The 23,117-nt window shown below is 39.6% G+C and overlaps 4 protein-coding genes and 1 long non-coding RNA gene across 14 annotated transcripts in view; 4 read left to right on the top strand and 1 right to left on the bottom strand.

Annotated features, from left to right (window-relative positions):
* Window positions 1-7,285, bottom strand: part of LOC141374985 (uncharacterized) — a 60,056-nt gene extending 52,771 nt beyond the window's left edge. For 2 of the 6 annotated variants that reach the window (XR_012384508.1, XR_012384505.1), the window contains exons 1-8: window positions 6,248-6,342; window positions 5,810-5,973; window positions 4,560-4,727; window positions 4,214-4,275; window positions 3,856-3,934; window positions 3,545-3,620; window positions 3,191-3,245; window positions 21-72 (exon numbers count right to left, since the gene is read on the bottom strand). This is a non-coding gene — a long non-coding RNA (uncharacterized lncRNA). Of the gene's footprint in view, window positions 1-20; window positions 73-3,190; window positions 3,246-3,544; window positions 3,621-3,855; window positions 3,935-4,213; window positions 4,276-4,559; window positions 4,728-5,809; window positions 5,978-6,247; window positions 6,343-7,067 lie in introns of those variants that run through there. The other 4 variants (XR_012384507.1, XR_012384506.1, XR_012384509.1 and 1 more) reach the window with 3 other exon arrangements.
* Window positions 1-23,117, top strand: part of LOC141375737 (E3 ubiquitin-protein ligase RBBP6-like) — a 307,115-nt gene that overhangs the window by 184,102 nt on the left and 99,896 nt on the right. The window lies entirely within an intron of this gene.
* On the top strand, window positions 7,281-10,332 carry LOC141375668 (E3 ubiquitin-protein ligase RBBP6-like). Of its 3 annotated transcripts, none has more exons than XM_073910492.1 (7): window positions 7,281-7,695; window positions 7,815-7,912; window positions 8,016-8,091; window positions 8,238-8,326; window positions 8,403-8,463; window positions 8,566-8,705; window positions 8,801-10,332. In XM_073910492.1, exons 1-7 carry the CDS (start codon window positions 7,462-7,464, stop codon window positions 8,973-8,975), a joined length of 873 nt encoding a protein of 290 aa, XP_073766593.1. In that variant the 5' UTR covers window positions 7,281-7,461; the 3' UTR covers window positions 8,976-10,332. The 3 variants fall into 3 exon arrangements, with proteins under 3 accessions (XP_073766593.1, XP_073766595.1, XP_073766594.1); XM_073910494.1 differs by having other exon boundaries at window positions 7,284-7,719; XM_073910493.1 differs by having other exon boundaries at window positions 7,284-7,621.
* On the top strand, window positions 9,062-13,771 carry LOC141375681 (E3 ubiquitin-protein ligase RBBP6-like). 2 transcript variants are annotated; one of them, XM_073910526.1, is made up of 7 exons: window positions 11,385-12,335; window positions 12,529-12,625; window positions 12,729-12,804; window positions 12,951-13,039; window positions 13,116-13,176; window positions 13,279-13,418; window positions 13,514-13,771. In XM_073910526.1, the coding sequence occupies exons 1-7, from the start codon at window positions 12,176-12,178 to the stop codon at window positions 13,686-13,688; spliced, it is 798 nt and encodes a 265-aa protein (XP_073766627.1). In that variant the 5' UTR covers window positions 11,385-12,175; the 3' UTR covers window positions 13,689-13,771. The 2 variants fall into 2 exon arrangements, with proteins under 2 accessions (XP_073766628.1, XP_073766627.1); XM_073910527.1 differs by lacking the exon at window positions 13,116-13,176 and having other exon boundaries at window positions 9,062-12,335.
* LOC141375750 (E3 ubiquitin-protein ligase RBBP6-like) lies at window positions 16,621-21,293 on the top strand. Of its 2 annotated transcripts, XM_073910698.1 has the most exons (7): window positions 16,621-17,335; window positions 18,441-18,580; window positions 18,774-18,870; window positions 18,974-19,049; window positions 19,196-19,284; window positions 19,524-19,663; window positions 19,759-21,293. In XM_073910698.1, the coding sequence occupies exons 2-6, from the start codon at window positions 18,520-18,522 to the stop codon at window positions 19,621-19,623; spliced, it is 423 nt and encodes a 140-aa protein (XP_073766799.1). In that variant the 5' UTR covers window positions 16,621-17,335; window positions 18,441-18,519; the 3' UTR covers window positions 19,624-19,663; window positions 19,759-21,293. The 2 variants fall into 2 exon arrangements, with proteins under 2 accessions (XP_073766799.1, XP_073766798.1); XM_073910697.1 differs by lacking the exon at window positions 16,621-17,335 and having other exon boundaries at window positions 17,631-18,580; window positions 19,759-20,017.

A 23,117-nucleotide genomic window follows, 5' to 3' on the forward strand; every position in this document is an offset into this window, starting at 1 on the left:
AAAATAAATAATATTTTTACCTTTTAGATTGGACTTCACCTCCTCCAAAATCACGATCCACTGTAACTTTCTCTGAATGTAAAAACCCACACAAAAATACATCATTTAAAACAATATGGTATATGTTTGCAAATACAAATGTGTATATAACATCCAGAAAATCTGGCACTGTATTACATGTTTGTGTGTAAACCCACGATTTGATCAAGATTCCCCCCTTTAAAATCTGCTGAGCGTCTGTTTTCAAGTCCCAGAAAAACTGAGTTGTGGGAACAGAGCAGTTCTCTTCTGCAGTCATACAGTCATAACACACACATACATATGAAGAGTTTGGTTGCAAAATGCGATAAACGGCATTTTTTGACATTTGGATTTTATTATTGGAAATCACTGTTCAGATGTACCTTAATCTATGTGTGAATTGCTGCCATTAATAACATTTAAGAATGCACATTTTAGGCCAAGTACAAAACGTATTTTTTTTTCACAAAACGCAATATCCGTCAGACCAGTTTCTTTACAAAGTGCGATATAACAGTTAGAGAGCGTTCAGGATGCGGCGCGAGCTCAGCATCCCCTGGGAAGAGAGTCATTACCGGTGAAGTGCTCAGAGTTTGCTCATTGATTTAGCGATAGAAGATGAAGTCTTCAACTTCACAAAAAATTATAAAAAGGCCACAAAAGTGGACCAGAATAAGATACGTCTGCGTCAACAATACACAAATGCAGCAGGGAACGAGTCTCCGCTGATGTCAAGAGAAGGCCTAGGAGCGCCTTTTTTCCTACTCCCCATCACAAGATACCTGTCTGCAAGTGTTCTTTATAAGTTTATTTTTTAAATAATTTCTTAAATGTAGCTGAGTAGCCTATCTGAAGATTTATTTATGTGGTTGCACCTATTATTTAAAATTAATTCTTGTTGTTGTTGATTTATTACAAAGGAACTTAAAGGGCACATGTTGTTATGGAGAAAACGGTTTAGCTTTTTCACAACCAAATAAATAAGCTATTATTATTATTACAGTGAAATAATTCATTAAATATGACATAGCGAGGCAAGTTTGTGTCACGGACTCAGCTCCGCCCGCTCTAATCATACAGGTTTGGTTTTCTGCAGCGGTGTGGAAGGAGCCGCCCCCCACTCTTTCTGTACCAAGCTAAAGGTCATTTATCTAACTAACTTAATCTTACTTATCAAACAAAACATTGATTCACTAGCTTTTGGTAATGGTATTAATGTAGTATAATATAGCCTAAGGTGGATGTAGCGTTTTGCAAAAAAAAAAAAAAAAAAGTTATGTTATGTTATGTTGTGTACATTCTGGCCAAATCTAACTTAGAATCTTATTATTATTAATCAATCTTTGCATATATTATTCCATGTTTGACAATGTGGGTTGGATTAATATGTAGCATTTTGGCATGTCTTTTTTTACTTAATTATAGACATAAAATTAAATAAAAAATATCCTGGATTTGAAAATATTGTGTTCCTGGCCTTCACTGAGCTCAAGTTATAGTTTAATGTACAAAAATTGTGAATGAACTTGACTGTTGATGTCCTGAAAAATAATGTCAAAATTACCAACATTTTTTTAAATGGATATATCTCGTTCTGCAATGAAACTCTTTATATACAGTTGAAGTCAGAATTATTAGCCCCCCTGAATTATTAGACAGCTTGTTTATTATTTCCCCAATTTCTGTTTAACGGAGAGAAGATTTTTTTCAACACATTTCTAAACATAATAGTTTTAATAACTATTTCTAATAATCATTTCTAATAATGGACTTATTTTCTCTTTGCCATGACGACAGTAAATAATATTAGACTAGATATTCTTTAAGACACTTCTATACAGCTTAAAGTGAAATTTAAAGGCTTCACTAGGGTAATTAGGTTAACTAGACAGGTTAGGGTAATTAGTCAAGTTATTGTATAATGATGGTTTGTTCTGTAGATTATCGAGAAAAAAATATAGCTTAAAGAGGCTAATAATTTTGTCCCTTAAACGGTGTTTAAAAAAATGTAAATTGTTTTTATTCTAGTCAAAATAAAACAAATAAGACTTTCTCCAGAAGAAAAAAATATTATCAGACACACTGTGAAAATTTCCTTGCTCTGTTAAACATCGTTTAGGAAATATTTAAAAAAGAAGAGAAAAATTCCAAGGGGTCTAATAATTCTGACTTCAACTGTGTGTATATATATATATATATATATATATATATATATATATATATATATATATATATATATATATATATATATATGAAAGTATATACAGTTGAAGTCAGCCCACCTTTTTAAAACTTTTTTACAAATATTTGCCAAATGATGTGTAACAGAGCAGGGAATTTTTTCATAGTATTTCTGATAATATTTTTTTCTTCTGGAGAAAGTCTTATTTGTTTTATTTCAGCTAGAATAAAAGCAGTTTTAATTTTTTATGAACCATTTTAAGGTCAATATTATTATCCCTCCAATAACTTGCCTAGTTACCCTAATTAACTTAGTGAAGCCTTTAAATGTCACTTTAAGCTGTATAGAAGTGTCTTGAAAAATATCTAGTCAAATAATTTTTACTGTCATCATGGCAAAGAGAAAATAAATCAGTTATTAGAGATGAGTTATTAACACTGTTATGATTAGAAATGTGTTTAAAAAATCTGCTTTCCATTAAACAGAAATTTAGTACAAGAAATAAACAAGGGGGCTAATAATTCTGACTTTAACTGTATATAATTAAAAATGTATATTTTATATATAATTTTATAAATATCTTATAAATATATTTTATATATTTTTATATATAATTTATAATTTTTATTTTGAAAAATATAATTTAGACAGTAGTACTCAAGGGTCCAGGGGTCTGTTCTTCGGACCTCGCTTAAATAATCTAAGAATATATTACAGATCCTGGATCTTTTAATCTTGATAACTCATCTTAGGCTAATTTGGTTCTTCAAAAAAGTTTGCGAATCAGATTAAACTGATCTGAGAGGTGTTGTGACTGTGTGTTGTGACAGATCTATCGATCCTCAAAATCATTATCAGCAATACAACGATTGGCTGACGGCACAGCAGCTTGATGACATCTGATTAATGCACAGTTATCAAAATTACATGAAATCCGTAGTAAACGGTTCGTTGAATCTGATATGCAATAACAGAGTTGTGAGTTACGTGTTGGAGCAGAGCAGTTCTCTTCCTCTGTCATATGGTCATCCTTCAATAAAAGCTGAATATAAAAAATATATATTAGTTAGACAGCAGTACTCAAGGGTCGCGGTCCCCACTATGTCAGACCTTACTGTGTGTGTATTGAGGACTAAGTGTGTTTCACAGCTTCTCTAACATGCCTCTGGTCCCCACAATGTTACACTAGTGCATGGGTTCACCAATTAGGACACACACTCTATTTCATTTCTAGATTTTGATTAAGAAAATAATTACAATTAAATGCACTACTACTACAACAACAACTACTACAACTACTACTACTACTACTAATAAAAATAACAACAACATTAAACACACCTCATCAGAGTTGTGGGTCACGTGCTGGAGCAGAGCAGTTCTCTTCCTCTGTCATATGGTCATCCTTCAATATAAGCTGAAAATAAAAAAATTTATATTAGTTAGACAGCAGTACTCAAGGGTTCCGGTCCCCACAATGTCAGACCGTACTGAGTGTGTATTCAGGACTAAGTGTGTTTCACAGTTTCTCTAACATGCCTCTGGTCCCCACAATGTTACACTAGTGCATACGTTCACCAATTAGGACACACACTTCTACTTCTACTACTACTACTAATAATAATTATTATTATTATTAAATTTAAACACACCTCATCAGAGGGTTGTGGGTCTCCTACTGGAGCAGAGCAGTTCTCTTCTTCTCGTCATATGATCATACTTCAATGAAAGCTGAATATAAAAAACACAAAATAATAATTAGACAGTAGTACTCAGGGCTCCTGGTCCCCACTATGTCAGACCGTACTGTGTGTGTATTGAGGACTAAGTGTGTTTCACAGCTTCTCTAACATGCCTCTGGTCCCCACAATGTTACACTATTGCATATGTTCATAAATTAGGACACACACTAAGTTAAATAATTACAATTAAATGCACTACTACAGCAACAACATCTACTACTACTACTACTACTACTACTACTAATAATAATAATACTAATAAACATACCTCATCAGAGAGTTGTCGGAGCAGTTTTCTTCTGCAGTCATATGGGCATCCTTCAATGAAAGCTATTTAAAAACAGCTTTGTTATACAAGTCATGTCATGACTATAAAGCTTTCATGACAGTCTTATGAACCCCCCTTTAAAGTAAAGCATTACCCAATTAATTAAACTTTTTTACCCATTAAGACAAGAAGAAGATATTAAGAGATTGATTTCATTATCTCTTATGGATGATGCAAACTCTTTATTTTTGAACAGATTTACCCTTAATCTATATTAACATTAAAAAACTCTTAGCTTTGCTGAATGTATTAAGGATTAATGTATTAAGTAATCAAAATGTCAAACCTTTCTCCAAGGCCAATCACATGCGCCATAGTCAAACGTTATTTCCTCTCCAAAGAAAATATCCCTGATTGCAAAAAGGCACAAATGAGGTTTTCTCTGAACAACGATCTTATTGACAGTGCAGTTAGGGTGCAGATCGTCCTCATGATCGGCATCAATGCTGCAAAACTAAGAGAAAAGAGCAAGCAACATTTTAATTATGCCCTCTCATAGCAATAAAAAGCTAAACTATGGCATGAATACAAACAGAATGAATATAATATATACATGTACATTTGAATGGGGAAAACACTTAACCACCTGTTCTTGTTTTACCATATAAAGTCAAACATAAAGACAGTATTTTTATTATATCTCATATATGCTTTGCTTCCACAAGCTCTATCATTTGTACTCAACCACAAAACTTCCTTTAATAAATGTGGACAACGCAAACTCTGACCTAAAAGATTTAATGAAATGTGTAGGGTTCAAAAACTACAAAAACCTCACATTAGCATCCTCTCTGTGTGTGAATTATAAATACAGTAAACCTTTTGAAGTGGATCAGAACCTTTCCTCAATGTTGTTCTAATACTATTGAACACCTGTTCTTCTTTCTTAGGACAGTTTTAAAGAACTTTTTTTCCACTTTAATTGTTTACAGGTCACACTTTACAATCAGGTTTTATTAGTTAATGTACTACTACTTACTAACATGACCTAGTAATGAACAATGCATGTACAGCATTTATTAATCAGTTTAACATTTACTAATTACTAATGCATTATTCAAATCTACATTCATGCTTGTACCAGTAATAATGCATTGCAATAATTAATGCATTGTGCGTGTTCAACTAGTAATGAACAACTTTATTTTCATTTACTAAAGTTAACAAACATGAACAAATACTGTAATAAAGTATTATGTATTGTTCATGTTAGTAAATGCATTAACCAGCATTAACTAATTTAACCTTATTGTAAAAGGCTACCATTTGACAGCAAATAAATAAATAAAACACACACAGTGAACATTTATGTATTATAATTATTTATCTAAAATAAAACGTTTCTACACGTCATAGAACAATAAATTAAGTACATTTCTAGGACCAGATAGCCCCACATTTTAATTATAACCTCTAACGTTATATTACTACATTAACGTATAAATAGTATATAATAGTGTCATTTCAGGATTAACGTTAAATGTTTAAAGCAATTAACCATTTAAAAAGTACGATACAAGAACTATGAAAACATACCTTAGTAACCTTCTATATATTCGGTTTCCAGTGAATGGGTCTTGTCAGTGGAGCTGGTGATGTGTTTCTCCGCATCTTTTAATGGTTTTATCCTCCGTCGATCCATTTAGCCGCCCGGTGATTGGTGACTGTCTGACCGCGGCTCATGCACTCCACCCCGGCCTCTGACTCACGTAGCACCGGGCAGTTAGCACGTTAGCACATTAGCGCGAGTAACTTTTACTCGTGTAAACAAGTTAAATTACATACCGAACTGTAGTTTGTGTCTTATCAGTGTTATATTAATACGTAATTTGAAACAACATCGATTAAAACACCCAGGAAATTCGTTAAAACATTTAATTAACTATACCTGATAACTGTCAAAATATGCAACATAAGTATTTGTCATATAACCTATTTTATTACATTATGATGGTGAAAAACATTCTAACTTACCCAAAAATTCGAATAATTTGATGATAGATCTTAATTAAGTTGATTAAAGTCGGATTCATTTATGAGATTGCGCATGTGCAGTAGGCAGAGTGTGTGAATTGCGTCAAGCGTGTGTCAGGGTGCAGTACCGCCATCCGACTACAGGAGCGCTATAGAGCAGTGCGCCGACACACACTTACACACTCAATTCAGGTAAATGGTCAAGGTGGGGATCAGTGAAAAAACTGCACTAGGCATATCAGCAACGCCCCCTGAGTCTTTTAAAGGCAAAACATAGTGGGGACCGGGCGATCGGTCCCCACTATGTTTTTGGTCCCCACTTTGTGAGTGTGCTATCATGCTGAGGTCCCCACCATGTAATAAAAACAAACACACACACACACACACACACACACACACACACACACACATATATATATCCATGGGCCACTGTAAAGCAATATGGTTCTGTCATAACGTTTTGAATGAAAATCTGCATTTGGATAAGACACCTTTAGTATAGTTTTGATTTTAAGGCATAATAAAGATCAAATGCAAGTACGAGTGGATTTACATTGAAAATTTCAAACGCATCAAGAAAACCATGTGCTAAGGAAATTTCAAACCATTTGGAACGCACAGAGACGAGCTTTTGTGCAAAAATGAACTTAAAGGTGCCTTTAAAAAAGTGTCAAAGTACTTTTGAAAACAAAAAAGCAAACCCCCAATAGGTGGCAGCAAGAGGCCGCTTTATTTGAGTAAAGCATTGAACGATTCATTCAGCCAAAGAAGCCAATAGGATGAACGGACAGTTGAATCAATCCCTGAATCATCGACTCACCCGAGTCTTCTTGGCGAAGGCCTGAATCGTTCGTGCAGGGAAACGTCGCTGTGTATTATTCAGAGATGGCCAACTGTTCTGCTGTTTATTTTATTATACTTATCGCAATGATTTTACTACTACTATCAATAAAATTAATATTAATAATGATAATATTGCCGGAAGTTGTACAGCGCATGCGTCACGTGTTCATCATCAGCATCCATGACAACCGTCCTGTGGGTGTTGTTTGAATCTCGCTGTGTCGATTGGCATCTGATCTCTGCGTCCTCCGTGACAATTTTTCCAGATTATCGATATTATTGATCGTTGGATACGTCGATTGATCGCCTGCTGTTCCCATCACTCAGGTTTGACCCTTTTTATTACGCTGTGCTTTGTGTTTGTGTTCAGTATGTCTTGTGTTCACTACAGGTTCCAGAGTCGACTCACCTACGACTCGCTCCAGTTTGAAGGCCTCAACATCAGCGCGGGGGAGCTGAAGCGGCAGATCATGAGGAGCAAGAGGCTGAAGTTCTGCCAGCTGAAGATCAGCAACGCCCAGACTGATGAAGGTGAGTTGAGGAAAAGACACTTCAACTGTTCTACGCTAACATTAGATGCGTTACATCAGACACTTCTGGAAGCTGTAAGGTGGTGCTGATGCTGACATGTAGGGATGTTTTGGCTGTTTTAAAAGGCTAATGGCTCTCAAAGTATACCGTGCTCCATAATTATGTGCTGATTCTGATTTTATTTTGCTGTCAGAATACACAGATGATGCTCTCATCCCTAAAAAACACGTCGGTCATCATCAGACGGATCCCTGCGGCGGGACTGAAGTCCTCAAACAGAAGATTTGTTGGGTAAGTGCTGTGAAATGAGCACACGCGTCCTCTGTTAGATGTTATATGAAGACTCCTGGTCTGTCCCTGGTGTTTTAGTCACACAAGCTCCTTTGTTTTGCAGACATCAAGCTGGACGCTGGCGTGAACCTTCACCTAGAGCTGATCCTTCACTCCTCTCACTGGAGCAGTTGTTGAAGGTATTGAACAAATGAATAGCACAATAGCAAAACGCAATGTAAAGCACACAATATACGCACACGCACTCAGCTTCTTAGGGAGATTTGAGATTGTTTGAAGGGTTGAGGGTGAAAAAGATTCAAATGTGCAAATGCCTGTGAAACAGACTGAGAATCTGGCTGAGGCAAAGGCGTCAGAGGAGGACAAGCTGAAAGCGGTGATGTACCAGTCCAGCCTGTGCTACTACTCCAGCAGGTGAGCGTTCAGACACTGACAGGTTTGCTTTGTGAGAGATGTCTGAGCTGATTCTCATGGTTCTGATGTTCACTAGTGAGGCCATGAGGCTGCTTGGGATCCCGGGACACCACATTAGGCACTGCCCCACTAATGTGGTAACTGGGTTTTCCAAGCTCACGGTTGCTGTGAACTTGAGCTCTTGTCCTCATCAGTCAGATTGTTTGCTCAGAGTTTGACTGTCACTCCTCAATTCACAGGGCAGCCGCTCCGCGCCGCACAAGCGCATCCGGAAGAGCACAGGGATTCCCCGCAGCTTCCTGTTGGAGGTGGACGACCCAGACCGAAAGGGAGTCATGATAGACGGCAGCGGCCGATACGTCATTCCCATCATAGACGCGTGAGTAAACTGTACTTGGCATAGCCGCATGTTCTAGTGTTTGTCCAAATCTCACATGATGTCTGCTTGTGTGTGTTTGCGCTCGATCTGTTCAGTGAGGCCTATGCTGCTGAGAAGAGAAAGAGGCCGTCCTTCTCCTGCCAGACCGAGCCTTTGCCCTCCTCGTCCTCAGCAGGTGCGGCATCTTCGGTCCGGGACGCCGGAGGGAAACGGTCCCGCTCCCCATCTTCACCAGAGACGCGCGGCGACCAGAAGAGACCACGTCGCTGAGAGACCTTCATCCAAGAGACCTGGAGCCGACGTGTAAATATTGTACATAGTTTATTCATAAAAGATAATAAAGATTATAGCCGCATGAACTGTGTGGACTGGTTAACCTTCACTCCAGCAGTGCAACACACACATACACACACACACACACACACACACACACACACACGAATGAATTCATAAACACAATATCATGAAGTTTTGCTTTAATTTAGGAAAAGAGAAACTCTTCTGGGCTAAAATCTGATGGGTTTTTTTCAGCGTTCTTACTTCAGTCTTTAATGTCAGGTGATCCTTCAAATGTCAGTGTAAAGTGTTGAGTACACTATTAGTGCTCAGTCGTGTTTTTCATAGTTACCAGTGCCGATGGAGTTTTTTGAAGCGTCATATTCTGCTGGAAACGTTTCATTTGAATGGTAATGTCCCATAAGCGGAGGTCTTGTGAGTAACTTCACAAGTCGGTCAAAGTCTACACCGGTGACAAGCTCATCTACTCCCAGAACCTGCTACTCTCTACCTACACGCTGTCAGCTGATGTTTCAAAACCTCAACACTCGCATACAGAACAGCCTCAGCGTCTGCACCACTTATCGGCACTAGCTGCAAGTCTACACCCCCTCTGTCCAGAAGTGAGCACAGCCTCTTGGTACCATCCCAGCAAGCATTTTTTTGGGGTGTTTAAAGGTGCCAACTGACCATCAAAAGTAAAAATGACTCATTTTATCTCATCCCAACAGGGAAACCACCAACAATAAAGAATGAGTTACTATCTGGTGTCATGGCTTTGCAATTAAAACAAGTTTAGTTATAATGGAGGTCATTGGGGGCAAAAACAGCCACTTGAACAATATGAACAATACATAAGGGTTAAAAGTCTAATAGACGGCTTGGTTAAAACCAGGCTAAATCTAGGCTGTCAGTGAGTGTGCACCCCTAACCCCGCCTCTCACAGTGACCTCACTAGCTCCGCTGAGTGCTTTGTGTCTCAGATTGCATGCAAGTCTGCAGCCAGATACTGCTGGAAGCTAGTCATCAAATACACAGGAACGAATGACTACACGTGTCAATCTGTCTATTAAACTATCTAATCTGTCTAGTCAGTCTTTTATTATCTTTTATATGCAAAAATATTCATTCATAAAAACATATGTATATATGAACACTGGGTCAAATAGGGTCCGTGCATTTTAAATCTAATAACAAAAATAACCCAATGTTGGTTTTGTCCATATTTAAATGAACGTGTGTAAACGCACGCTTTGATCAAACCTTTTATTCCCCTTGATGATATTGTGCTTTTTTTTCCCCTCAATGCCCTCCAAAGTTTCAATGTTTGGCCGTGTCTGCCATATCTGTTTTGTTTAAAAAAAAAAAAGGAAAAAAAAGGAATGCATCGGTTCCTGCATGTAGAATTCAGAAATCTCATGGCATTGAAAGAAAACTGGCAGCAGTTGAGTGCCGAGGTCAAAGGTCAGATGAGCAGGCATCACACCTGATAAACACCTGGGGCAACTGTACAGTAAAAAAAACAAAAAAACAACAAGATTAAGAAATATTGCTTTAATTTGAGAGAGACAAAAAAAACTCTTCCGTGTTAAAATTTGATGTTCCTCCAGCGTTCTTACGTCAGTCTTTAATGTCAGGTGATCCTTCAAATGTCAGTGTAAATTGTTGAGTGTACCATTAGTGCTCAGTCGTGTTTTTCATAGTTACCAGTGCCGATGGAGTTTTTTTTTTTAGAGCGTCATATTCTGCTGGAAAAGTTTCATTTTAATGGTAATATGCCATGAGCGGAGGTGTATGAGTAACTTCACAAGTTGACCATAGTCTAGAGCGATGACATGCTCATCTACTCCCAGAACCTGGCAGAACGAAATGTTGCAGCTCGTCCGGTCTTCAATGATGAGCCCAAAAGAGGCCACTTCACAGAGCCGGCCCAAGGCTTAAGAGAACTGAGAGGCAGGACAAGATGGCGGGCTGGACTTGGTTAACTTTAGATTTTACACAAATCTCATTGTTTTGTTTTTCACCTAAAATAGTAATTAAAACATCCAAGATGTGTTTTGCCTCATCAAAATGTGGAATTTGATCAGCAAACTACTCATTCTAAGACAACTATGCCTTGGGCTAAATGACTTGGCTTCAAGTACGATGCCACACGATTCAGAAATGAAGGTACAGACTGCACAAACAGATAAACGACATGATGCATCTCATTTCACCACAACTAAAGGCAGCGACAAAAAAAAAGTCAAGCTCTCACGATGATGACATTTCTCATGCAACCCTTTAGCAAGCCTACATAGTATTTATGCCTAAAAGTCACTGCATGGGTAAATAAGAAACAAGCAACACACACACACACACACACACACATATATATATATATATATATATATATATATCCATGGGCCACTGTAAAGTAATATGGTTCTGTCATAACGTTTTGAATGAAAATCTGCATTTGGATAAGACACCTTTAGTATAGTTTTGATTTTAAGGCATAATAAAGATCAAATGCAAGTACGAGTGGATTTACATTGAAAATTTCAAACGCATCAAGAAAACCATGTGCTAAGGAAATTTCAAACCATTTGGAACGCACAGAGACGAGCTTTTGTGCAAAAATGAACTTAAAGGTGCCTTTAAAAAAGTGTCAAAGTACTTTTGAAAACAAAAAAGCAAACCCCCAATAGGTGGCAGCAAGAGGCCGCTTTATTTGAGTAAAGCATTGAACGATTCATTCAGCCAAAGAAGCCAATAGGATGAACGGACAGTTGAATCAATCCCTGAATCATCGACTCACCCGAGTCTTCTTGGCGAAGGCCTGAATCGTTCGTGCAGGGAAACGTCGCTGTGTATTATTCAGAGATGGCCAACTGTTCTGCTGTTTATTTTATTATACTTATCGCAATGATTTTACTACTACTATCAATAAAATTAATATTAGTAATGATAATATTGCCGGAAGTTGTACAGCGCATGCGTCACGTGTTCATCATCAGCATCCATGACAACCGTCCTGTGGGTGTTGTTTGAATCTCGCTGTGTCGATTGGCATCTGATCTCTGCGTCCTCCGTGACAATTTTTCCAGATTATCGATATTATTGATCGTTGGATACGTCGATTGATCGCCTGCTGTTCCCATCACTCAGGTTTGACCCTTTTTATTACGCTGTGCTTTGTGTTTGTGTTCAGTATGTCTTGTGTTCACTACAGGTTCCAGAGTCGACTCACCTACGACTCGCTCCAGTTTGAAGGCCTCAACATCAGCGCGGGGGAGCTGAAGCGGCAGATCATGAGGAGCAAGAGGCTGAAGTTCTGCCAGCTGAAGATCAGCAACGCCCAGACTGATGAAGGTGAGTTGAGGAAAAGACACTTCAACTGTTCTACGCTAACATTAGATGCGTTACATCAGACACTTCTGGAAGCTGTAAGGTGGTGCTGATGCTGACATGTAGGGATGTTTTGGCTGTTTTAAAAGGCTAATGGCTCTCAAAGTATACCGTGCTCCATAATTATGTGCTGATTCTGATTTTATTTTGCTGTCAGAATACACAGATGATGCTCTCATCCCTAAAAACACGTCGGTCATCATCAGACGGATCCCTGCGGCGGGACTGAAGTCCTCAAACAGAAGATTTGTTGGGTAAGTGCTGTGAAATGAGCACACGCGTCCTCTGTTAGATGTTATATGAAGACTCCTGGTCTGTCCCTGGTGTTTTAGTCACACAAGCTCCTTTGTTTTGCAGACATCAAGCTGGACGCTGGCGTGAACCTTCACCTAGAGCTGATCCTTCACTCCTCTCACTGGAGCAGTTGTTGAAGGTATTGAACAAATGAATAGCACAATAGCAAAACGCAATGTAAAGCACACAATATACGCACACGCACTCAGCTTCTTAGGGAGATTTGAGATTGTTTGAAGGGTTGAGGGTGAAAAAGATTCAAATGTGCAAATGCCTGTGAAACAGACTGAGAATCTGGCTGAGGCAAAGGCGTCAGAGGAGGACAAGCTGAAAGCGGTGATGTACCAGTCCAGCCTGTGCTACTACTCCAGCAGGTGAGCGTTCAGACACTGACAGGTTTGCTTTGTGAGAGATGTCTGAGCTGATTCTCATGGTTCTGATGTTCACTAGTGAGGCCATGAGGCTGCTTGGGATCCCGGGACACCACATTAGGCACTGCCCCACTAATGTGGTAACTGGGTTTTCCAAGCTCACGGTTGCTGTGAACTTGAGCTCTTGTCCTCATCAGTCAGATTGTTTGCTCAGAGTTTGACTGTCACTCCTCAATTCACAGGGCAGCCGCTCCGCGCCGCACAAGCGCATCCGGAAGAGCACAGGGATTCCCCGCAGCTTCCTGTTGGAGGTGGACGACCCAGACCGAAAGGGAGTCATGATAGACGGCAGCGGCCGATACGTCATTCCCATCATAGACGCGTGAGTAAACTGTACTTGGCATAGCCGCATGTTCTAGTGTTTGTCCAAATCTCACATGATGTCTGCTTGTGTGTGTTTGCGCTCGATCTGTTCAGTGAGGCCTATGCTGCTGAGAAGAGAAAGAGGCCGTCCTTCTCCTGCCAGACCGAGCCTTTGCCCTCCTCGTCCTCAGCAGGTGCGGCATCTTCGGTCCGGGACGCCGGAGGGAAACGGTCCCGCTCCCCATCTTCACCAGAGACGCGCGGCGACCAGAAGAGACCACGTCGCTGAGAGACCTTCATCCAAGAGACCTGGAGCCGACGTGTAAATATTGTACATAGTTTATTAATAAAAGATAATAAAGATTATAGCCGCATGAACTGTGTGGACTGGTTAACCTTCACTCCAGCAGTGCAACACACACATACACACACACACACACACACACACACACACACACGAATGAATTCATAAACACAATATCATGAAGTTTTGCTTTAATTTAGGAAAAGAGAAACTCTTCTGGGCTAAAATCTGATGGGTTTTTTTCAGCGTTCTTACTTCAGTCTTTAATGTCAGGTGATCCTTCAAATGTCAGTGTAAAGTGTTGAGTACACTATTAGTGCTCAGTCGTGTTTTTCATAGTTACCAGTGCCGATGGAGTTTTTTGAAGCGTCATATTCTGCTGGAAACGTTTCATTTGAATGGTAATGTCCCATAAGCGGAGGTCTTGTGAGTAACTTCACAAGTCGGTCAAAGTCTACACCGGTGACAAGCTCATCTACTCCCAGAACCTGCTACTCTCTACCTACACGCTGTCAGCTGATGTTTCAAAACCTCAACACTCGCATACAGAACAGCCTCAGCGTCTGCACCACTTATCGGCACTAGCTGCAAGTCTACACCCCCTCTGTCCAGAAGTGAGCACAGCCTCTTGGTACCATCCCAGCAAGCATTTTTTTGGGGTGTTTAAAGGTGCCAACTGACCATCAAAAGTAAAAATGACTCATTTTATCTCATCCCAACAGGGAAACCACCAACAATAAAGAATGAGTTACTATCTGGTGTCATGGCTTTGCAATTAAAACAAGTTTAGTTATAATGGAGGTCATTGGGGGCAAAAACAGCCACTTGAACAATATGAACAATACATAAGGGTTAAAAGTCTAATAGACGGCTTGGTTAAAACCAGGCTAAATCTAGGCTGTCAGTGAGTGTGCACCCCTAACCCCGCCTCTCAGAGTGACCTCACTAGCTCCGCTGAGTGCTTTGTGTCTCAGATTGCATGCAAGTCTGCAGCCAGATACTGCTGGAAGCTAGTCATCAAATACACAGGAACGAATGACTACACGTGTCAATCTGTCTATTAAACTATCTAATCTGTCTAGTCAGTCTTTTATTATCTTTTATATGCAAAAATATTCATTCATAAAAACATATGTATATATGAACACTGGGTCAAATAGGGTCCGTGCATTTTAAATCTAATAACAAAAATAACCCAATGTTGGTTTTGTCCATATTTAAATGAACGTGTGTAAACGCACGCTTTGATCAAACCTTTTATTCCCCTTGATGATATTGTGCTTTTTTTTCCCCTCAATGCCCTCCAAAGTTTCAATGTTTGGCCGTGTCTGCCATATCTGTTTTGTTTAAAAAAAAAAAAGGAAAAAAAAGGAATGCATCGGTTCCTGCATGTAGAATTCAGAAATCTCATGGCATTGAAAGAAAACTGGCAGCAGTTGAGTGCCGAGGTCAAAGGTCAGATGAGCAGGCATCACACCTGATAAACACCTGGGGCAACTGTACAGTAAAAAAAACAAAAAAAAAACAACAAGATTAAGAAATATTGCTTTAATTTGAGAGAGACAAAAAAAACTCTTCCGTGTTAAAATTTGATGTTCCTCCAGCGTTCTTACGTCAGTCTTTAAAGGGGTGGTCCACTACGATATTATATTTTAAACTTCAGTTGATGTGTAATGTATCTGTGTGAACATAAACAGCATCTCTGAATGTAAAATATTCAAAGTTTAATGCAAAGGGAGACCTTGATTTGTACAGAGTTAGCTTAGCAACGCCTACAATTAACGAATTTTGGGGACTACAAAAAATACTTCCGCCCCCTGTGAGATCACAAAAGTTCGTTATTGCGCATCCCACACTGCGCAGGTTAAGGCCGTGGCCAGAGGCGCTGTAACGTTACTGCAGAGAGAGAAATGCCATCCTGTTGTTTCCACAGAGCTGTTCTGTTTCTGTTGTTGGGCTTCCAAATGACACGACCCAAACACAGAAGTGCTTACAGTTCAATATTAATTATGTTCCAGAGAACTATAAAATACATAGCAAGCATGATTTGACAAAACACAGCTTCCAGAATCTCTCCCAGTTCAGTGCTGGATTCAGTTAAAATCTCCTCAAAGATGGAGCAAGGAGACGCTGTGAACTCTGAGTCATGACCTGTAAGTGTTTTTATTTGTTAAAATTGATCATGACATGTACAGTGTCTAACTTTAACGGTGTGTTGTAGCAAAGATGTAAACAACGGGAAATTATGGTAACCGCTAACGACTTAGCTAACGTTACAAATCTATATTTATCAAACGGCTGTAAACGCACACACACACATACACATACACGCACTCTTGGCCAGCACCTGCGTCTCTCTGTGGGAGACGGCAGAGTTTCTCTCTATAGGCAGCTATGCTATGCGTTTTACAACTCGGACAATAAAGTCGCAAAAGATATGTGAACGATTCATGTTACTTACACAGGCATATTCCGCATATGCATGAAAGACGTCCTGTAACGCATTGATTTAAAAAAAAATACAGCAATGATTTCCCAACTGGAGTGTAACATCAAAAACAAATCAATCCAGGCTCACAAAGGTCTCTTCTCACATCTTGTGCTTTATTCTGTCACCACAGAAAATAACTTAATCCGAGCATGAGAGAAAAAGAACAATAAAAATCTCTCCCGCGCACATGCGCTTCTCGTGTTACAAATACTTCATCGTATACACGCATAAACACACTAAAAGGCACAGAAACAGTTAAAGGAGCCGCATCCCATTTTCACTCGTTACAGACACGTGTTGACTGACTGATTGACTGACTGTTTACACAAAACGCGCGTGCTTGTCAGGGCGTGACGTGAAGCCGATCGGCGTATCACAGCATATTATGATGATGACCAATCAGAGTCACTTGAGGGTGGGCCTTTTAGAGGAACTAGGAAATATGACAGTCGTTTTCATGTTAGCTGAGTAGCTGTGTATAATCAAAGTGAGATTTATGAAAAAATAACACGATTTCCTTCAAGTTAAACATGAGCACACATTGCTTTGCATCTTATTAACACAACCAAGCCTTTAAAATAACATTCTGGACCACCCCTTTAATGTCAGGTGATCCTTCAAATGTCAGTGTAAATTGTTGAGTGTACCATTAGTGCTCAGTCGTGTTTTTCATAGTTACCAGTGCCGATGGAGTTTTTTTTTTTAGAGCGTCATATTCTGCTGGAAAAGTTTCATTTTAATGGTAATATGCCATGAGCGGAGGTGTATGAGTAACTTCACAAGTTGACCATAGTCTAGAGCGATGACATGCTCATCTACTCCCAGAACCTGGCAGAACGAAATGTTGCAGCTCGTCCGGTCTTCAATGATGAGCCCAAAAGAGGCCACTTCACAGAGCCGGCCCAAGGCTTAAGAGAACTGAGAGGCAGGACAAGATGGCGGGCTGGACTTGGTTAACTTTAGATTTTACACAAATCTCATTGTTTTGTTTTTCACCTAAAATAGTAATTAAAACATCCAAGATGTGTTTTGCCTCATCAAAATGTGGAATTTGATCAGCAAACTACTCATTCTAAGACAACTATGCCTTGGGCTAAATGACTTGGCTTCAAGTACGATGCCACACGATTCAGAAATGAAGGTACAGACTGCACAAACAGATAAACGACATGATGCATCTCATTTCACCACAACTAAAGGCAGCGACAAAAAAAAAGTCAAGCTCTCACGATGATGACATTTCTCATGCAACCCTTTAGCAAGCCTACATAGTATTTATGCCTAAAAGTCACTGCATGGGTAAATAAGAAACAAGCAACACACACACACACACACATATATATATATATATATATATATATATATATATATATATATATATATATATATATATATATATATATATATATATATATATATATATATATATATCCATGGGCCACTGTAAAGTAATATGGTTCTGTCATAACGTTTTGAATGAAAATCTGCATTTGGATAAGACACCTTTAGTATAGTTTTGATTTTAAGGCATAATAAAGATCAAATGCAAGTACGAGTGAATTTACATTGAAAATTTCAAACGCATCAAGAAAACCATGTGCTAAGGAAATTTCAAACCATTTGGAACGCACAGAGACGAGCTTTTGTGCAAAAATGAACTTAAAGGTGCCTTTAAAAAAGTGTCAAAGTACTTTTGAAAACAAAAAAGCAAACCCCCAATAGGTGGCAGCAAGAGGCCGCTTTATTTGAGTAAAGCATTGAACGATTCATTCAGCCAAAGAAGCCAATAGGATGAACGGACAGTTGAATCAATCCCTGAATCATCGACTCACCCGAGTCTTCTTGGCGAAGGCCTGAATCGTTCGTGCAGGGAAACGTCGCTGTGTATTATTCAGAGATGGCCAACTGTTCTGCTGTTTATTTTATTATACTTATCGCAATGATTTTACTACTACTATCAATAAAATTAATATTAGTAATGATAATATTGCCGGAAGTTGTACAGCGCATGCGTCACGTGTTCATCATCAGCATCCATGACAACCGTCCTGTGGGTGTTGTTTGAATCTCGCTGTGTCGATTGGCATCTGATCTCTGCGTCCTCCGTGACAATTTTTCCAGATTATCGATATTATTGATCGTTGGATACGTCGATTGATCGCCTGCTGTTCCCATCACTCAGGTTTGACCCTTTTTATTACGCTGTGCTTTGTGTTTGTGTTCAGTATGTCTTGTGTTCACTACAGGTTCCAGAGTCGACTCACCTACGACTCGCTCCAGTTTGAAGGCCTCAACATCAGCGCGGGGGAGCTGAAGCGGCAGATCATGAGGAGCAAGAGGCTGAAGTTCTGCCAGCTGAAGATCAGCAACGCCCAGACTGATGAAGGTGAGTTGAGGAAAAGACACTTCAACTGTTCTACGCTAACATTAGATGCGTTACATCAGACACTTCTGGAAGCTGTAAGGTGGTGCTGATGCTGACATGTAGGGATGTTTTGGCTGTTTTAAAAGGCTAATGGCTCTCAAAGTATACCGTGCTCCATAATTATGTGCTGATTCTGATTTTATTTTGCTGTCAGAATACACAGATGATGCTCTCATCCCTAAAAACACGTCGGTCATCATCAGACGGATCCCTGCGGCGGGACTGAAGTCCTCAAACAGAAGATTTGTTGGGTAAGTGCTGTGAAATGAGCACACGCGTCCTCTGTTAGATGTTATATGAAGACTCCTGGTCTGTCCCTGGTGTTTTAGTCACACAAGCTCCTTTGTTTTGCAGACATCAAGCTGGACGCTGGCGTGAACCTTCACCTAGAGCTGATCCTTCACTCCTCTCACTGGAGCAGTTGTTGAAGGTATTGAACAAATGAATAGCACAATAGCAAAACGCAATGTAAAGCACACAATATACGCACACGCACTCAGCTTCTTAGGGAGATTTGAGATTGTTTGAAGGGTTGAGGGTGAAAAAGATTCAAATGTGCAAATGCCTGTGAAACAGACTGAGAATCTGGCTGAGGCAAAGGCGTCAGAGGAGGACAAGCTGAAAGCGGTGATGTACCAGTCCAGCCTGTGCTACTACTCCAGCAGGTGAGCGTTCAGACACTGACAGGTTTGCTTTGTGAGAGATGTCTGAGCTGATTCTCATGGTTCTGATGTTCACTAGTGAGGCCATGAGGCTGCTTGGGATCCCGGGACACCACATTAGGCACTGCCCCACTAATGTGGTAACTGGGTTTTCCAAGCTCACGGTTGCTGTGAACTTGAGCTCTTGTCCTCATCAGTCAGATTGTTTGCTCAGAGTTTGACTGTCACTCCTCAATTCACAGGGCAGCCGCTCCGCGCCGCACAAGCGCATCCGGAAGAGCACAGGGATTCCCCGCAGCTTCCTGTTGGAGGTGGACGACCCAGACCGAAAGGGAGTCATGATAGACGGCAGCGGCAGATACGTCATTCCCATTATAGACGCGTGAGTAAACTGTACTTGGCATAGCCGCATGTTCTAGTGTTTGTCCAAATCTCACATGATGTCTGCTTGTGTGTGTTTGCGCTCGATCTGTTCAGTGAGGCCTATGCTGCTGAGAAGAGAAAGAGGCCGTCCTTCTCCTGCCAGACCGAGCCTTTGCCCTCCTCGTCCTCAGCAGGTGCGGCATCTTCGGTCCGGGACGCCGGAGGGAAACGGTCCCGCTCCCCATCTTCACCAGAGACGCGCGGCGACCAGAAGAGACCACGTCGCTGAGAGACCTTCATCCAAGAGACCTGGAGCCGACGTGTAAATATTGTACATAGTTTATTAATAAAAGATAATAAAGATTATAGCCGCATGAACTGTGTGGACTGGTTAACCTTCACTCCAGCAGTGCAACACACACATACACACACACACACACACACACACACACACGAATGAATTCATAAACACAATATTATGAAGTTTTGCTTTAATTTAGGAAAAGAGAAACTCTTCTGGGCTAAAATCTGATGGGTTTTTTTCAGCGTTCTTACTTCAGTCTTTAATGTCAGGTGATCCTTCAAATGTCAGTGTAAAGTGTTGAGTACACTATTAGTGCTCAGTCGTGTTTTTCATAGTTACCAGTGCCGATGGAGTTTTTTAAAGCGTCATATTCTGCTGGAAACGGTTCATTTGAATGGTAATGTCCCATAAGCGGAGGTCTTGTGAGTAACTTCACAAGTCGGTCAAAGTCTACACCGGTGACAAGCTCATCTACTCCCAGAACCTGCTACTCTCTACCTACACGTTGTCAGCTGATGTTTCAAAACCTCAACACTCGCATACAGAACAGCCTCAGCGTCTGCACCTCTTATCGGCACTAGCTGCAAGTCTACACCCCCTCTGTCCAGAAGTGAGCACAGCCTCTTGGTACCATCCCAGCAAGCATTTTTTTGGGGTGTTTAAAGGTGCCAACTGACCATCAAAAGTAAAAATGACTCATTTTATCTCATCCCAACAGGGAAACCACCAACAATAAAGAATGAGTTACTATCTGGTGTCATGGCTTTGCAATTAAAACAAGTTTAGTTATAATGGAGGTCATTGGGGGCAAAAACAGCCACTTGAACAATATGAACAATACATAAGGGTTAAAAGTCTAATAGACGGCTTGGTTAAAACCAGGCTAAATCTAGGCTGTCAGTGAGTGTGCACCCCTAACCCCGCCTCTCACAGTGACCTCACTAGCTCCGCTGAGTGCTTTGTGTCTCAGATTGCATGCAAGTCTGCAGCCAGATACTGCTGGAAGCTAGTCATCAAATACACAGGAACGAATGACTACACGTGTCAATCTGTCTATTAAACTATCTAATCTGTCTAGTCAGTCTTTTATTATCTTTTATATGCAAAAATATTCATTCATAAAAACATATGTATATATGAACACTGGGTCAAATAGGGTCCGTGCATTTTAAATCTAATAACAAAAATAACCCAATGTTGGTTTTGTCCATATTTAAATGAACGTGTGTAAACGCACGCTTTGATTAAACCTTTTATTCCCCTTGATGATATTGTGCTTTTTTTTTTCCCTCAATGCCCTCCAAAGTTTCAATGTTTGGCCGTGTCTGCCATATCTGTTTTGTTTAAAAAGAAAAAAGGAAAAAAAAGAATGCATCGGTTCCTGCATGTAGAATTCAGAAATCTCATGGCATTGAAAGAAAACTGGCAGCAGTTGAGTGCCGAGGTCAAAGGTCAGATGAGCAGGCATCACACCTGATAAACACCTGGGGCAACTGTACAGTAAAAAAACAAAAAAAACAAAACAAGATTAAGAAATATTGCTTTAATTTGAGAGAGACAAAAAAAACTCTTCCGTGTTAAAATTTGATGTTCCTCCAGCGTCAAACAATCTTAATGCACTCTGTCTCACTGAAACCTGGCTGAAACAAAATGACTATATTAGCTTAAATGAAGCAACTCCTCCAGGATTCTTATATAAACATGAGGCTCGTCAAACTGGTCGTGGTGGTGGAGTTGCATCAATCTTTAGTGATTTCCTTAATATTAAACAGAGAAACGGACTTATGTTTAGCTCCTTTGAAGTATTATCGCTTAATGTTCAGCTTCCAGATACTATACAAAAACCTATGTTATCTCTCGCTTTAATCACCATATATAGACCCCCAGGACCCTATGTCAAATTTCTAAAAGAATTTTCTGATTTTATTTCTGACTTACTAGTCAAAACTGATAAAATGCTAATTGTAGGTGACTTTAACATCCACATAGATGACGCTAATGATACATTAGGACTCGCGTTTATGGATTTAATACACTCACTTGGGATAAAGCAAAACGTTGTGGGCCCAACCCATCGCTTAAAGCATACATTAGATCTAATTCTGTCTTATGGAATCGAGGTTATTGACGTAGACATTATACCACAAAGTGATGATATTACAGATCACTACCTCTTACTATATAAGCTGTGTTTACCTGAAATCAGCAAACCCGCTCCAATACTCCGCCCTGGTAGAACTATTGTTCCGTCAACTAAAGATGAATTTATCAATAACTTACCTGATCTTTCTCTATTTCGTAATGCACCCGCAAACTCAAATGATCTTGATGTAGTAACCAGCAGTATGGATGCCATCTTTACTAGCACACTAAATACTGTGGCACCCATCAAATTAAAAAAGGCTAGAGAGATTAAAACTATACCATGGTATAATAGTCATACTCGTGCGCTCAAAACAGCAACCCGCGCCCTGGAACGTAAATGGAAAAAAACTAATTTAGAGGTCTTTAGAATTGCGTACAAAGACAGTATGTCCAGCTATAGGAGGGCTCTAAAATCTGCCAGGACCGAACACCTGCGCAAACTGATAGAAAATAATCATAACAATCCTAGATTTTTATTTAACACCATCTATAAATTAGCTAATAATCGGTCATCCTTGGAACAAACTACTCCACCGCAAATAAGTAGTGATTACTTCATGAATTTTTTCAGTAATAAAATAGAAGGCTTTAGACAAAAAATAGGAGATGCCAAACTTTCTGCACCGGCTTATACTCCAAATCCTGTAAATATTTCATTAAATCATAATAATAACCTACACTGCTTCAAAATCATAGAACATGAAGAGTTAGTAAAAATTATAAATAGCTCTAAACCAGCTACGTGTATGCTGGACTCAATTCCAACAAAATTACTGAAAGAGCTGCTACCTGCTATAGGAGAACCTCTTCTTAACATTATCAACTCTTCTTTATCTATAGGCCATGTTCCAAACTCTTACAAGCTAGCTGTTATTAAGCCTATTATTAAGAAACCGCAACTAGACACCAACAACTTAGCTAACTATAGGCCTATTTCAAATCTTCCATTTATGTCTAAAATACTAGAAAAAGTTGTTTCCACTCAATTATGCTCTTTTCTGCAGACGAACAATATTTTTGAAGT

Source organism: Danio rerio, chromosome 8 (assembly GCF_049306965.1).
Source record: "Danio rerio strain Tuebingen ecotype United States chromosome 8, GRCz12tu, whole genome shotgun sequence".
NCBI lineage: Eukaryota > Metazoa > Chordata > Actinopteri > Cypriniformes > Danionidae > Danio > Danio rerio.

Excerpts from the sequence above, each read along its gene's own strand:
- LOC141375668 (XM_073910492.1), top strand. The coding sequence starts at position 7,462 with ATGTCTTGTGTTCACTACAGGTTCCAGAGTCGACTCACCTACGACTCG. Across the intron at positions 8,092-8,237 it reads CACTGGAGCAGTTGTTGAAG|ACTGAGAATCTGGCTGAGGC; the intron begins GTATTGAACAAA and ends CCTGTGAAACAG. Across the intron at positions 8,706-8,800 it reads GTCATTCCCATCATAGACGC|TGAGGCCTATGCTGCTGAGA; the intron begins GTGAGTAAACTG and ends CGATCTGTTCAG.
- LOC141375681 (XM_073910526.1), top strand. The coding sequence starts at position 12,176 with ATGTCTTGTGTTCACTACAGGTTCCAGAGTCGACTCACCTACGACTCG. Across the intron at positions 12,336-12,528 it reads CAACGCCCAGACTGATGAAG|AATACACAGATGATGCTCTC; the intron begins GTGAGTTGAGGA and ends TTTTGCTGTCAG. Across the intron at positions 13,419-13,513 it reads GTCATTCCCATCATAGACGC|TGAGGCCTATGCTGCTGAGA; the intron begins GTGAGTAAACTG and ends CGATCTGTTCAG.
- LOC141375750 (XM_073910697.1), top strand. The coding sequence starts at position 18,421 with ATGTCTTGTGTTCACTACAGGTTCCAGAGTCGACTCACCTACGACTCG. Across the intron at positions 18,871-18,973 it reads TCAAACAGAAGATTTGTTGG|ACATCAAGCTGGACGCTGGC; the intron begins GTAAGTGCTGTG and ends TTTGTTTTGCAG. Across the intron at positions 19,050-19,195 it reads CACTGGAGCAGTTGTTGAAG|ACTGAGAATCTGGCTGAGGC; the intron begins GTATTGAACAAA and ends CCTGTGAAACAG.